The 14,631-nt window shown below is 38.4% G+C and overlaps 1 protein-coding gene across 8 annotated transcripts in view; it reads left to right on the forward strand.

Moving 5' to 3' along the window:
- The window catches only part of LOC127445628 (forkhead box protein P1-B-like), a 263,267-nt gene that overhangs the window by 185,044 nt on the left and 63,592 nt on the right, over positions 1-14,631 (forward strand). For all 8 annotated transcript variants that reach the window (XM_051705821.1, XM_051705818.1, XM_051705826.1 and 5 more), the window contains one exon: positions 2,699-2,794. In XM_051705821.1, coding sequence (XP_051561781.1) covers positions 2,699-2,794 — 96 coding nt within the window. The remainder of the gene's footprint in view (positions 1-2,698; positions 2,795-14,631) is intronic.

Raw genomic sequence — 14,631 nt, forward strand, 5'->3', positions numbered from 1 at the left:
ATAAGATGCACGGGTTGATGGTCTCAGACGTGGAGGCAACTGGGATTCATCCTCCGCCACCCGGATTGAAGCGAATCACTACGCGACCACGAGGACTTAAAAAGTGCACTGGGAATTGGGCATTCCAAATTGGGTGAAAAAGGGGAAAAATAAAAAAAAAAGAAACGCATCTTTCCCCGCAGGAAGCTGAAAAATTTGGAAAGATATGGGGTGGGCATTTTTTTTTTTATAGTGCTGGCTCAATAAGAGCAGGGGAGTCATTATACTGATAAGTAAACATCTACAATTCAAATGTCTCAAACAGATTAAAGATAAATTAGGAAGAGTCATTATAGTTTTAGCTGAAATTCAGGGACAAAGTCTTATTTTGGCAAATATTTATGCACCTAACATTGATGATCAGGGCTTTTTTATAGATCTTGAAGGGATGTTGCAAGCCGCTGGCACCCCTCATGGTATAATATTGGGAGGAGAAAGTGTGCAAGCCCCCTAGAGCAACAGTGACGCTTCACAGGATGTGTAAAAATCTTGGTCTTTTGAACCCATCTGGTAGGGACTATATTTTTTTTTTATATCTAAGTCCCTCATTTCATCTGTTGTTGATTGCTCAATTGGAAACATTTTAGTCTCAGATCACACCCTGGTGTGTTTAGAGGTGTTGCAATATACTCCTTTCTTATTGCGGCTGCTAATGATTGGAAAAAAAAAAAATAATAATAATCTTAAAATCAAGGTTTGTAAAATCGGCGGTAACTGTTGGACTTCGTAATAGTAGTCTCTCTTTAGGATTATGGGTAGCATAGTCAAGTTTATTTATTTATTTTAATTAAGTTAAAATCCCACTGAATTGATTGTGGCTTTAACAGAAGCATAAATCATTGCTTAACAACATCAGAGCGCATAGTAGGTCTGTCTTGAAAGGTTTGAATCTTATTGCTAATAATTATTTTCTGCATGGAGAATATGAATTGTGTTTTTACTTATGGAACTCGACTGCTACTCTTCATATAGGCCCAGCTTCTCTCACTAAACCACCTCCTTTTCCTCTGCGTCTCTTTTTTTGCAATTTTTTTGCAAATTCTCTTTCAGATTCAGCCCACTTGTTTTGCACTTTCTTGAAACCTTTATAGAAATTAAGTCCCCAATAACAGGTCAGCAATATTAGATAATAGAGTCTGGACTCCACCCACAGAGAAGCCCAAGGCTTTTGGATGTTCCTGCGACTGTTTGTTGAACTGTGGGAGTCTTTGGTGTGAAGAGGGTGGAAAAAATGAAGCAAGTTATTTACTCAGATGGTTCTCTGGTGTAGGTGTGAGTCGCCCCTGCTGCTCTGTGGGAACACGCTGCTTGCTTTTCTTGGTATTGGTGCCTTTTTTTCTGCTCAAACGGAGAACTGACTTTTTTATTTTTTTTCAGCACTGCTGTTGTTTTGTTTGCTCTGGATTGCATGCCTGATTATTTATGAAGGGGGGTAGTAGTCCAGTGCAGTAAACATGTGACTGCACTGTATTTTGTTTTCCACTCAAGGGGCCATGTCCTTTGACAGATATTTTGAAGGCTAATAAACTTTCTATTTGCTTTATGAAGAGGGGAGGGAGGGGGACAAACAGATGTAGAGAGATAGGAGAAAGAGAGTGGGCTGTATTCACAATAGCATACTACCACATTACTCATACTACAGTATTTCTGTAGTATGTAGTATGCATACTGTGCACAGTATGCAAATTTTGAATGATAATAATGCAATGTGCTTGGTGTTCATTTTCAGTCTGACGAATGAACCAGAAGTAATAACCATGATTTTTTATTTATTTCTTGACTTATTATTTAATCAGATTTGCGATTTTGTGCTAGATGGACATTTTTGACTGTTGCACCACTTACAGCTGTTTTTTCAGTGTCTTGAGCTGGTGTATGGCATTATTAAGCATTGCTTAACTTTTAAATATGCAATGTCCTTTGTCTAGCTTTTTTTAATGCAAGAACGTGTTCAGTGTGAATGGTGGCATAGCTGTACCCTAATTGCAAGAAAACTTTCTTGTTAACTGGTTTCTATCAATGTTTGCCTGCTTGTTATGCCAACTGATTGTTGTTATGACTAATTAAAACTTTACAACTTTTATTAAACATGCAGAAATAACCATATTCATGTCCGAGATGATAACTTCACGCTCATCGCTGAATTAAACATGGAATGCGAAATAGTCATGTGATAACGTGAGCATGATACTGTTTGAAACATAATGCATTCTGCTTAACATACTACTTTAAAGAAAAGTAGGTGGCATACAGTATATACTGCATAGTATGCAGTACACATTGTTGATGTCCTCCATGTTTACCATAGCTGTAAGCTTTTTTTCATTTCTTTTTTTTAATTATTATTATTATTATCAGTTTAGCCTACTTTTACAGTGCATGTTTGTTTTGGCAACTGATCATTGCACATGTGACTGAAAAATAAAAACCCTATGTAAAACAACTGTTTGATGTCAATAGTGATGGAAAACTGGTGAATTGGGCCAAGAACATAGCATCATTTAAATTACATATTTGACATTTGTTAAACAGCAAGTACGGCTGTTCTCAAGGGATAGTCTGAAATTCAAAACAGCACTACAGCAAATGTTTTTCATGAACTTGTGTTTTCTAACCCTATTTTTCTTTTTTTTTTCTGTCTTTTTTAAATCTTACTCAGGCCTTACAAGTTGCACGGCAGATTCTTCTCCAACAACAACAGCAAAGTAGCACCCACAAGTCCCCCAGAAACAACGACAAGCAGTCTGTGTCGCAGGTATGTGTGTTTGTGCACGTACAGCACTTTTTACACACCTATATTCAGTTGCTTAGAGGTTGCTCTTTTAAAGCTTAGGATACTTAATGGAGTTCTCAGTCATATTTTAAAGAAGTATCAACTTTGTCTCAGATGTTTCTTTTAAAATGACTTAAGAGAACATTTTTGACACTTGCTTTAATAATGATAATTTGGAAGAATCTGGGAAGAATTTGATGAGAGGTATTTGAGTTCATATTGAGATCTCTTATGTTTAATCGCAGACTTTGGTATCTTGGCAAATTTGAGCACACTTTGAGATGTTGTTGAGATATGTGAAATTCTATAGGATACACATGTGACATTATTGGGGTCTTTTTCTCAGGATAATTTTTTTTTCTTTTTTTTTTTTTTCTCAATTTAATCTCAGAGAAACAAGTGAGGTATTAATGAGATCTCATTTTGAATTTATTTTTTTAAATTCTTTTGCCTGAGGGACTTTTTGTGAACAGTGCAGGTGCTGACATAAATGTGTGTCATTATGTGGGTGATCAGGCATTATTTGTTTATGTTTATGTACAGTTGGTGGTACAACATGAACCTGTCAAAGCTTGACAAACAGGAAATTAAAGCGGGCAGGGTAGAAGAGTTGGCAGCACATTAGTGTAGTGCTCTTTCATCATTCTCAACAAACCAACAAATCATGCCCAATGAAATCATGTCAGTTTTTAGTACTTTATCAGATGGATATCCACTGTGTGTGTGCTGTGCAAACAGCATTGTCTCATTGATAGGAGATACAGTTAGTATGGTCTCTCTGTCTCACACTTAAGGGATTAGTTCATGCAATAATGGAAATTCTGTCATCATTTACCTGCCCTCATCATTCCAAACCCGTATGACTTTCTTTTTCTGTGGAAAACAAAAAGTGAACTTTTAAGGAATATACTGGGCATTAATTTCCATACAATAAAAGTGAATGAGGACCTACAAAAAGCACATTAAAAGTATCATAAATGTGGTCTATAAGACTTGTGCGTTATATTTCAAGTCTTCTTCAGACATACAATAGCTTTGTTTTAAGTCGTTATTCACTGAAAATCTTGACATCCGCCCTAGCTCTCCTTGAACATTCATGAAGTGTCAAATTCTTAAATCAATCTTTTTAAGAATCAGTTGATCCAGTTTACAGAACCATTTTAAATTATTCATTCACGTATTGGACTCACTCAGTTCTCAAGTTCAGCTCACTGACTCAATGAGCCTGCTGCAGTGCTTAACAGCTCACTAGAGGGAAAATTTATCAGTGAATAACAACATAAATTTTGGTATGTTCGTCACACAAACCTTTAGTGTTATGCACTACTTTTATGGCGCTTTTGCATCCTTTTTGAAGCTTAAAAGCTCCGGTTCTTATTCACTGTAATTGCATGGAAAAGGGTGACCAGTATACATTATGGAAAAATACACCTTTTGCGTTCCACGGAAGAGAGAAAGTCATATGGGTTTTGAAGTAAATAATGATAGAAATTGTATTTTGTGCTGAACTGCTGCTTCAGTTCTTTCATCAGAAGTTAAAGAGGGAGCAGAATACTTCTAAAACCACCCAGCAACCCTCTAGAATACCCTAGCAACCACATACCAATGCAGTAAAAACACAGAACACCTTAACAACTGCATAGTAATGCCCATCAAAACTGATGTGCAGTATTAGATTAACTACATTTCTCAGTAGCAAGGTGGTAGTCACTTTTTTAAAATCAAGTAGCTTTTCTGTAGCGAAGCTTTTTTTATTAATTAGGTAGCTGAATAGCATTGACAACAGCTACACCACGATATCATGCCATGTACCTGGTGTTTACTATCGTCAGTTTTAAATCAGAGCTAAAGCTGTCCGATTAACACATGAATCACTCATTTGAATCAGTTCTTTACAATTAATTGGTCACACATGATAGCAAAACGCTCTGAATTCATTTGCGATTCAATCTGAATGACTCAGAAAGCTCATGTGCGTGCTACTGAATCATTTGGAGCAGTTACTCACCTACACACTAACAGAATCATGTATAACACGAAAAACCAAGATAACGCTTGTTGCACTGGATATTTATCTACAATCAATGGAAACCAAACCTGCAAATGCTTCGTATCGTTTGTCAATGATGAACGTGTGGAGCTTATGAATGACTACTGCAGGCAAAAACATTTTACCACCAAAAGAGCACCCATGTAACTTGCAACTTTTTCTGAAGTGTTGCTTTCAGCTTAGCTTAACTATTTTTTTATGTTGAGTAGTTGGTAGCTTATCTAGATACATTATTTGAGTAGCTTGCCCAACATTGCCTATCAACCAACCACCACATCCTAGCATTGTGGTGGTTAGTTTCCCACAGACAAGCACCTCTTTCCTTCAAAAAATGTAAAAATCAAGATGTTGTGGCATGTCGTGTAGTCTAAAATAAGTTTTGTTGTGAAGTTGTCACTGGATAAAAAACCTTGGGGGACAGAATACGGTATTGATGACCTTTATGCCGAGTTTACACTACACAATTTTAGCCCTGATTTTCCACTCACCGACAGTTAACCCCACCGACCTTCGGGACATTTTTGTCTTTTTCATTTTTGTTTTTTCGATCATTTTGGCTGCGTTAATGCCAGCGGCATAAATTTTGCCAGAGGTGTGTATTTTTGGGGGAATTTTGATATTTCAACCTCAGTTCCTATAGTACATCTATAATACACTGTGTACACAAAATAGTTACACTCAGGACCTTCAGGACAAAAATGTCCCCATTGAAACCCATTAAAACTGCAATATTTGATCCCAGTGCAATTAAAGCATAAAATCATGAATTCTATGATATTATGCTTTCATCCTGGAGCCCTGGCTTCAAAATTTTTATTTTTAATATTTTCCACCAGATGGTACCATTTTTCTCATGTTTAGCCTATGGAGCAAATACATGCTTTTTCCCTATTTTTTGTTTGCTGTATTATAGAGCACTGCAGGCCAGTTGAATAAATGATGCAGCTAAAATTGTGTGGGTGTGTTGGTATGGATGTCAGAGTGTGTTTTGTATGTGTGTATTGAGAAATGTTTGTGTAAAAAAACAACAGTGACATTATGTAAACAAACTGGCATTTAAAGGGTTAAAACCCTGAAAATGAATGAATATTTGGTAGTTATGATCAGGACTGATGTTGGTTAAAAAAACTAATTGAAAGTGGAAAATAATGTTAATATATAAAATTATTATGGCAGTTTTTTGACGCAGACCTTTTTGTCCTCTAAGGACCTCTGAGTAACTTTTTTTGACGCACAAGGGTTAATGGAGATCGCTGCCAAAAGCCTGAAATCAGAGGCAAATCGGTGCTCGCTCCCCTGAGTGAAGATCGCTATGTGTGAATTTTCAAAGATGCGATCTGAGAGATGTGCCGATGCATCACAGATGCCCAAGAGATATTTAGCAGGTTAAATATCTAGACCTGTCTGCGACTCCAAGTCCTGCAATGTGAAATGTGTTTTGATGTGTCATCTGCAGCTGTTCCCTGAACCCAGTCTTATCATGCATCTATTTATATGCTGAGCACTATAATATAGTTTGTATCAGAATAAATTGGCTTAAATAGAATTTCTATTAGAATAAATTCACATACACATAAGCTTTTCAATTATTTGAAACAAAAACAAAGAACAAACATGTCCTTGTCGAGCCACAACGCCAGCAGGCAGCTACCTGCTTTCATTGCAAAATTATTTATTTATCTCCAACTCTCTCTGCAGAACAGACAATCCTTGCTGCCTGCGTCTTCCCAACCATTCTCTCCTCCATATTCTTTTTCTTTTTTGGTTTTTCGCTGCAAATCAGCACACAAACAACTTGTCCTTTTTGTGAAACGTAGTTTGGAGACCAGACAGAGTTGTTGGGGATTGTTCCTAGTGAAATGTTTGTAATGTGTGACCCCCCGTTGCCGATCCCTCGTGTAATGTGCAAACCACAGCAACTTAAAGATACAGACAGACAGTTGTGTAGGGTGAAAAGAACAGCAGTCCGACGACTTTGAAAGTCGTGTAGTGTGTGGGCGGCATTAGGTGCTGTACAAATTTGTCAGGATTCAGATAAAGTTGAAAGGATCAAGCTAAACAACTTCCCTAATCAGACAGGGAGGTCACCGGTGGTGGCCGTGGCTGACGAATTCCAGCATTCACACTGTTAGTACACAGAGAAAGAGAAGACCACCCTCTGCAGACAAAGACAAAATTCAAATTTAAATTTATTAATGTATACAAAGAGCATGGCCAACCTATCACTCACACCAGTGAAAAGAAAGCATTTGTTTTTCTTCCACACTCATGCTCTCTCTTTCTCTATACATACAGCACGGTATAAACTGCATCCTACCTACATTTTTACTTCTTTTTATGTGAAACGGTGTGCAATATGTGCAATGACAAGTAGTATGCTGCCTTGTCACATGACCTCATTATATTGCAATTTTAATTCAATTGTTAGTGTTGGTCATCATCTCGTAAATGCATGCTTATTGTTAATTGTTGTCTGATCGGGAACACAGGGTGCAGCTAATGAACTAATAGGAACATGTTGCATGTAACAGTTCCAATCAATGGAAGTGTTATTGGATGGTGGAATATAAATGCAAAGCATGAAATGTTTCACTATTAAGATATTTCTGTGTTTATCATAGCAGGTGTTGCTTAAAAAATCGGAAAGAAAAAAGAAAAATCTTTATTAATATGACACACAACACAGAACACAATAAACATCTGGCGTGTTGGCAGACCGGAGCAGAGGCTAAACACACTCAACTGGTCAAAATAACGTGTGTAAATCACCGTCAAAATGACACGTGTAATTAGAGTCCACACCACTTTACCGCTTTACACCTACAGCAGAGAAAGACAGAGATAGAGAGTCAACAAGAGAAATAAAGAGAGAGAGAGGAAGATCGAGAGAGTGCAACTCCCTCCTTGCTAATTACGGTTATCACTGAAATGGTAGGGCTTGAGTCATTAGTTCCATGTGCATTTAATTAGAGGCAGTCTGAAATTGGATTTAACTTATTACTTTTTCATGGATCGCTTTCTTGTCATCACTTCAAATTGGATTGCAGCCCCAGGTAACTAATTATGCCCGCCACAGGATCAGGAGTGGAGAAATAGGTAATTAGGAACAACACTTGCGGACTTTCCTTGATAGTACACCCTCTCCACAGAATGAGGGAAAAGAAAAAAAGACCAAATAAAGAGCAAGGATTATTTGCTGCAATATGGTGAAAGCAGGTGTGGCTAACTAGGTGTTGCCGCAAGGGATGACAGAAAGGGAGTTGCCACCTATGAAGAATTACTTGATGTTCCACTGGGATGGCGTGATTTTGACAATATTCGCTGTTGGTGCATTGCACGTACTGGGCATGTTGTGGTTAACACTGTAAATGTCATCCTTATTCTTGTGCACTCCTTGAACTTTTTGTGGTGAAGGCCACTTGAGCGTAAACTTTTGCCATCCGCACTTGAGTTGGCAAGAAAAAACAGCAAAACAAACTTGTCAGTAGGCAGCTTAAAAAGGGAAGTCGTTTGTTTTTTTAGACAGTGTTGATGCTTGTTGAGATCAGCTGGTTTGTTTGCTTATTTTACGTGGAAACAACATGATGTCTTTCAAATATGTTCAAGTCATCTGGAGGGGTCTGTCATTGTACCAGAAAACTCAATGATGGAGAGGTATCCGCTTTATTGTGAGTGGTTCTTGCAAAGGGAAGCATCACTATTACTAGTGCTCATACTTACAGGGTTAGTTCACCCGAAGATGAAAATTCTGTCATCGTTTACTCATTAAACTTTGTAATATTTTTAAATATGTATGTATGTATATACTACAATTAGTTCTGGACCTGATTGGACGAGAGACGTTCTATGAGTACTGATGGTCTCACACCATTAGCACTCCGATGCATCACTGTTTGTATCACTCTGCTTGTGTTTGTGCCGTTCTAAACTAAAGTGTAAGAGCAGTGCATATGTGTTAAGAACTATGTGTCTCTTTATATTAAAATTTTTGACATTACATATTTTAGCCAGCAGGTGGCGGCAAAAGACCATTTTTGTGTGTAACATAAGCCAGTTAGGTGACGTGAAGTGAGTCAGTGTCAGTCAGTTTTTTCATTCATCAGCACTACGTGATCACTTGTATTACTACTACACTACTAAAGCTAGGAAATAGCTTTAAACAGCTTTAACAACTTCAGCATTAAAGCTCATCACAGCTGAGAGACACAAAAGACTGATTAATTACACAAACTCAAGGTACTTACCTCTTACCGGAGTTTCCATATTGGAGAGGACGTACTGTTCAAAATGGCGGAAGAGGTTGACGGCTATTTTTCCACTGAGAAAATAGGATGGATTTCACCAAAATGACATTATCTTCAGAAAGCTGACTAACACACTACAGCATCTCTGCTTGGGAGTGGCAAAAGGTGATGGCACACAATCCATCTCTCTCTCTCTCTCTCTCTCTCTCTCTCTCTCTCTCTCTCTATCTCTCACACACACACACGCACACACACACACACACATCCTTGTTTCTCCGATAACTTGTTAGAAACAGCCCAAGCCATGATACTAGTTCTAAAGTGATATTTTTTAATTACTAACGAAGGCTTGGATGCAACATTTGGTTTGAACCAGCAACGGCAGATTCTGATCCATCACGTAAGAAAGTAGTTCCATGCACAAATGCATTTTTTATGACCGTGCTCAGTTTAACAAACAAAACAAATAAAAGTGACATTTACTTGTTCATTGAACTGTTGTATATAAGCAATATCACACTCACAATCATGCGATATGGCCCTAGATCAGCCCTGCTGTGATTACCTTCAGCACTCACAGCAGTGCTGATGTAGGGCCATATCGCATTCTTGCTCATGTGATATTGCTTAAATATATATATATATATATATATATATATATATATATATACTCATCCTGCACCAGTTGTGCAATATCAATTTTTTAATATAACCCCATAGACTTACATTGAAGGTTGGACCTGACCCATATCAAGGTACAAGAATATCATTTAGAATATCATTGGTTGTGGGCTCTTTTTACTTTATGCCAGTAAACAACCATCCATAACACCCTAGCAAAAACCTAGCAACCACACAGAACACCCTAACAACCACAGAGCAATGCCTAGAAACCACCCAGATCACCCTAGCATTGTTGCAACAACTTGAGCATGAACGTGCAGCACTCGCATTTTCTTAAGAATTTGTAAAAATCTAGTCATTTTATTTGTGTCCAACCCCTGGATTCCATCCCTATAAGTTTCAAAGGGTTTTTAGGGTTTCCATTGATTGCTAAATGTCCTCCGTGGTGTACTAGAAACAGAATCGCTTGTTTTCTTTGTCAGTATCATGGTCAGTGCTTGAAAATTTCACTTTTCAGTGCTTTGATAATGTCAGAGGAAGTCTTTTTAAGTATTTTGCAAAATCTTTCTTTCCCTCTGTTTCTCTTTGCCTTTCATGATCATATGCAGTCACGGGGAGGGCAAGTGGAGGTCAAGCAATAATGTCCTATCACTTTAACAGACGATGAAGGGCCTGCACCTCCTTTTTCCCTCCACACATACACACACACACACTCAGGGGGGAATTCACTAAGAATGAAGTGCACCCGGTAAAAACAACGGTTATTTGCACGTGCTGTCTGCGATGGTTCACTGAAGGAATTATGCAGATCAGGCAACGGTACAGACACGACCACAAAATCGCTGCAGAACGCAATTTGCACAAGCAAATTCCAATCTTGTGGGCAGATTCTGAGCCATTATCTGACACTCCTGCAGGACTGAACAGCATCACTGACTGCTGTGGTCAGCACTTGAATCATATCTTTATCATTGCGCTTGACTACATCACGCATCTGGATATATGCTAGGTTATAAGCTCTTCTTCATCATTTGATCATTATTTGATGAATTACTGCTGATATGATCGATAGAAAATGTACACAAACATCTCTTAAATAAAGTACATTTTACTGCCAGCTTTCATCTGGCAGTAATAGCGCGATGTAAATTGTGCCAGGCAATTTTTGTGAATGTAGCACAAACTATAATGAGCTTAATTCACATAGAAAGTGCTGATTGCACCCGCTTAAACTAGATTCCGAGTGTTCAGTGAATCAGACGCAGGTTTTTGCGCTGAAATACCACGCGCAACTGTTTAGTGAATTCACCCCTCAGTTTTTCATAGAGTGCTAGATGACACAGTGCAGAAGTCAGCCTTAAACTCTCTCACTAATACCTTCTTTCTTCTTTACCGTTTTTTTTTTTTCCCTACAATCGTTTTTTAAATCTTGCCTTTTTTTTTTTTTTTTTGGTGGAGACCCATGGTATTGTCCTGACACATGTATACCACAGTGCAACAATCTGTAACTCATTAGCGGTGTGGTGTGCTGGGGCTCGCTGGAGCTCAGCCAGAGCTTCCAGGCTCTCTCACAGACAAACCCGGCACAGCATATAACCCAGCCCAGCCAAGAGCAGCTCAACACAGGCTGCGGAGTGGCTGTCACCCCCTGCTCAGCTCTGGAGGTGACAATGAGGCTGCTTGCAGCCTTGTTTGGCGGGTGGCCCAGACCGGATGTCCGGCGGCTGCGATAATGTCAGTGTGGCGGGAACACATTGCCGTGCTGTGATAAGTTAGTGAGCTGTGGACGCCTATTTTTTTATTTTTTTATTTTTTGTCTCGACTCTTTTTTTTTGTCACCAAACACCAAATAGAATTTACTTACAAATCTGTCAATCAATTATACATTTTCATCGAATTAATTACTTGATATGCTGATGAATTATATTGATATGCTGATGAATTTAATGTGGTGAACCAAATTTATGTGTTTAAAAACACATTGATTTAGCTACTTTATGCCTCTCTTCCACACTAGAACGCATTTTCCTCCACTGAAAAAGGAACGTTTAAAAAAAATGACATTAGGAAACTGAAAACAAAACTAAAATGGATGTGTGGACATGGCTTTAAAAAAAAGTTTTTATATTTTGTTACTGGTCTATGTACACATGCAGATGAACATCTTTTTCTTTTCTTTTTTTTCATAAAAATAATTAATGAACATGAACTAAATGAACACATTAAATTGACAGCCCTATTATTTTCAATTGCTTCTCATTTCGGCAAAACTCTGCGAGACTACATGGCTTTAGATTCTTATTATAATTTGACACTTTTTTCATACTGAGGGCCCTTACTAGGAACCATCAGCATATCTTTCATTGCTCCAACAGCAGCCGAAGCCACATATCATTCCCGTTCTCTTCAACCATTTGTTTTTTTCTAGTCATATTGTAAAAATGCATTATTTATAATGTGTATATGAGAAACAGGTTTGGAGGATGCTGTCACAATGAGGTCATCACACTTTTTTCCACACCGTCTGTCTGAGCCACTGAGTAACGTCCAACCATCAGATTGCTGTTGCATCAACTCAAGAGTACCGGCCCTTAAAGCTACAGTGCCATTTTCAAGACCTTTTCACTTCAGTCATGTTTCTAAGTTCCCCACCCCATCACATGTCTCCCACCCTCCATCACATGTCTCCCCCTTCTGCCCTCATCCCTCAAGTGTTTCCATCTTTTTGGCCATTTTCCGCCACTGTATGCAGACGTGTGGTCCTTGTTGCTAGGTCTGGTGCATTTGTCCTGTGGGGAGTTTATGGGTAGATGTATATAGGCTGTATTTCAGACACAAATACACTAACGGCTATATGAGATGTTTGCTGAAGTCGCTTGTGTGAAGCCACATCTGACGGCCTGTGGGTTTACTGGAGAACTGACAGTTGTCAGCGGTTAACTTGAGATGCTTTGGATGGAGGAATATTGGCTACTGTGATCGGTGTGTGTGTATATATTTAACTACTTTTAGTAGCTGAACTATTAAAACAGCGTCTGTTTCTGTTTCTTTCCCACTCACTTTCTCCCTTTTTTTTCAGTGAGTTTCTGTATTAAAATTGCTATTAAGAATTGACAAAACACACATGATGTTGGTTTATTTTTATCACAGATGTTAAAGTCATACACTGCTGTGGCCTAGTACTGCTTTGTGTGTAAAGGTCGAATGAGTTTGGTAAAGCAAAGATATTCACTTGAGGTTCAACTGTGTTTGGCTGATACTCAGCAGTTACAGAAATACTCAAACCAGCCCGTCTGGCACCCACAAACATTCATGCAATTATCTAATCAGCCAATAGTGTGCCAGCATTGCAGTGCATAAAATCCTGCAGATATGGGTCAGGAGCTTCAGCTAATGTTCACATCAACCATCAGAATGGGGAAAAAATATGATCTCAGTGATTTGGTCTGTGGCATGATTGTTGGTGACAGATGGGCTGGTAATATGTCTTTGTTTTTTTTTCCTCTGATCAAACTGTTTTGATGACGCATCCAAAAATAGCGCTGCCTGACTCAAAAAAGGACACACTCTGAATCGATCATAATAGCACATAAAGAAAACATTTCCCCACCCACTTCATTTATGTCGTACACCACCAACAAAAGCTCATGTTTTGACTGAAGTCAAAGCCACAACAAAGCACAGAACATGGAGAAATGCTTTTCATTAACATATCAGCACAGGATATATCAAACAAGATATACTTGATATTTAGCAGCATGGTGAATCACAGCGCAGATTGCTAATTTTGCAAAAGTTACATGGTGTCGAAAATGGTTGTATGTTCCCTCAATAACTGTGCCAAATATCATCGCCACTCACACACTGTACTGAAACTGCTGCTGTCGTAATAGTCATAGGTCAGAGATGACTGTTTGGTTTCTGCTCTTTTATTAAAATGCGTTTGTGTGTGTGTGTGTGTGCGTGTGTGTGTGGTTTGGAGACATGCAGGGACATCCAAGGAAAATCAATTCATAAATAAATCAAACGCTTTTTATTAAAATTGCGAAAAGGTTTCTATTAGGGGTTAGTTAAAAGTCATAACCATAATTTGCTTTATATATATGTATATATATATATATATATATATATATATATATATATATATAAAAACAAGAGAACTATATGGTATGTCACCATTTAGATAACAATTATGATAGTCAGTGGCGTAACTTAACGTAACGGGCCACAGTGCAAAGAACCTGTCGGGCCCACTCCTTGGGGAGCCTGGGTCATTTATTGTCACCCGCTAGGGAGCATTTTTATGGTTCCTTTTGGTCGACTGTTGCAGGCCCCCTCTCACTCTGGGCCCTTGGGTGGCTCCCCAGCCTGTCTTCCCTGTAGTTACGCCCACTGATGATAGTCCCAACTATAGTTTGGGGACAAATTTGTCTACAAAAGTGAGATAAAACTGAAAAAAAAAAAAAAAATCCCTTTTGGGGGTGTCCTCATTTGGAAAATCGATCTATAAATAAAACAATTACTGTTTTTAATTCAATTATAAAAATGCAAAAAAGTTTTCTTTTCGGGATAAGTTTAGGGTTTGCATTAGGATTAGTCTGTAGTTATTATAATTAGTGTGTGTGTGCGTGTGTGTGTGTGTGTGCGTGCGCGTGTGTGCGCGTGAGCACGCGCGTGTGTGTGTGTGTACTTGTTTGGTCCTTCAAATGAAGGTTGTTGCCCATAGCACCAGCTGTTTGCTGTTAACATTCACACCTGCACCGATAAAACCTGTTTAAGTAAACAGACGATTATGTTTAGTCACAGGACAGCATTACAAATTGGCTTATTTAGACCCGTACAAAGGTCTCATTGAACAAAGACGCGGTGGATGATATCTTTGTCATACTAGTAGTACCAGA

The sequence above is a fragment of the Myxocyprinus asiaticus genome, chromosome 9, assembly GCF_019703515.2.
Source record: "Myxocyprinus asiaticus isolate MX2 ecotype Aquarium Trade chromosome 9, UBuf_Myxa_2, whole genome shotgun sequence".
Classification (NCBI taxonomy): Eukaryota; Metazoa; Chordata; class Actinopteri; order Cypriniformes; family Catostomidae; genus Myxocyprinus; species Myxocyprinus asiaticus.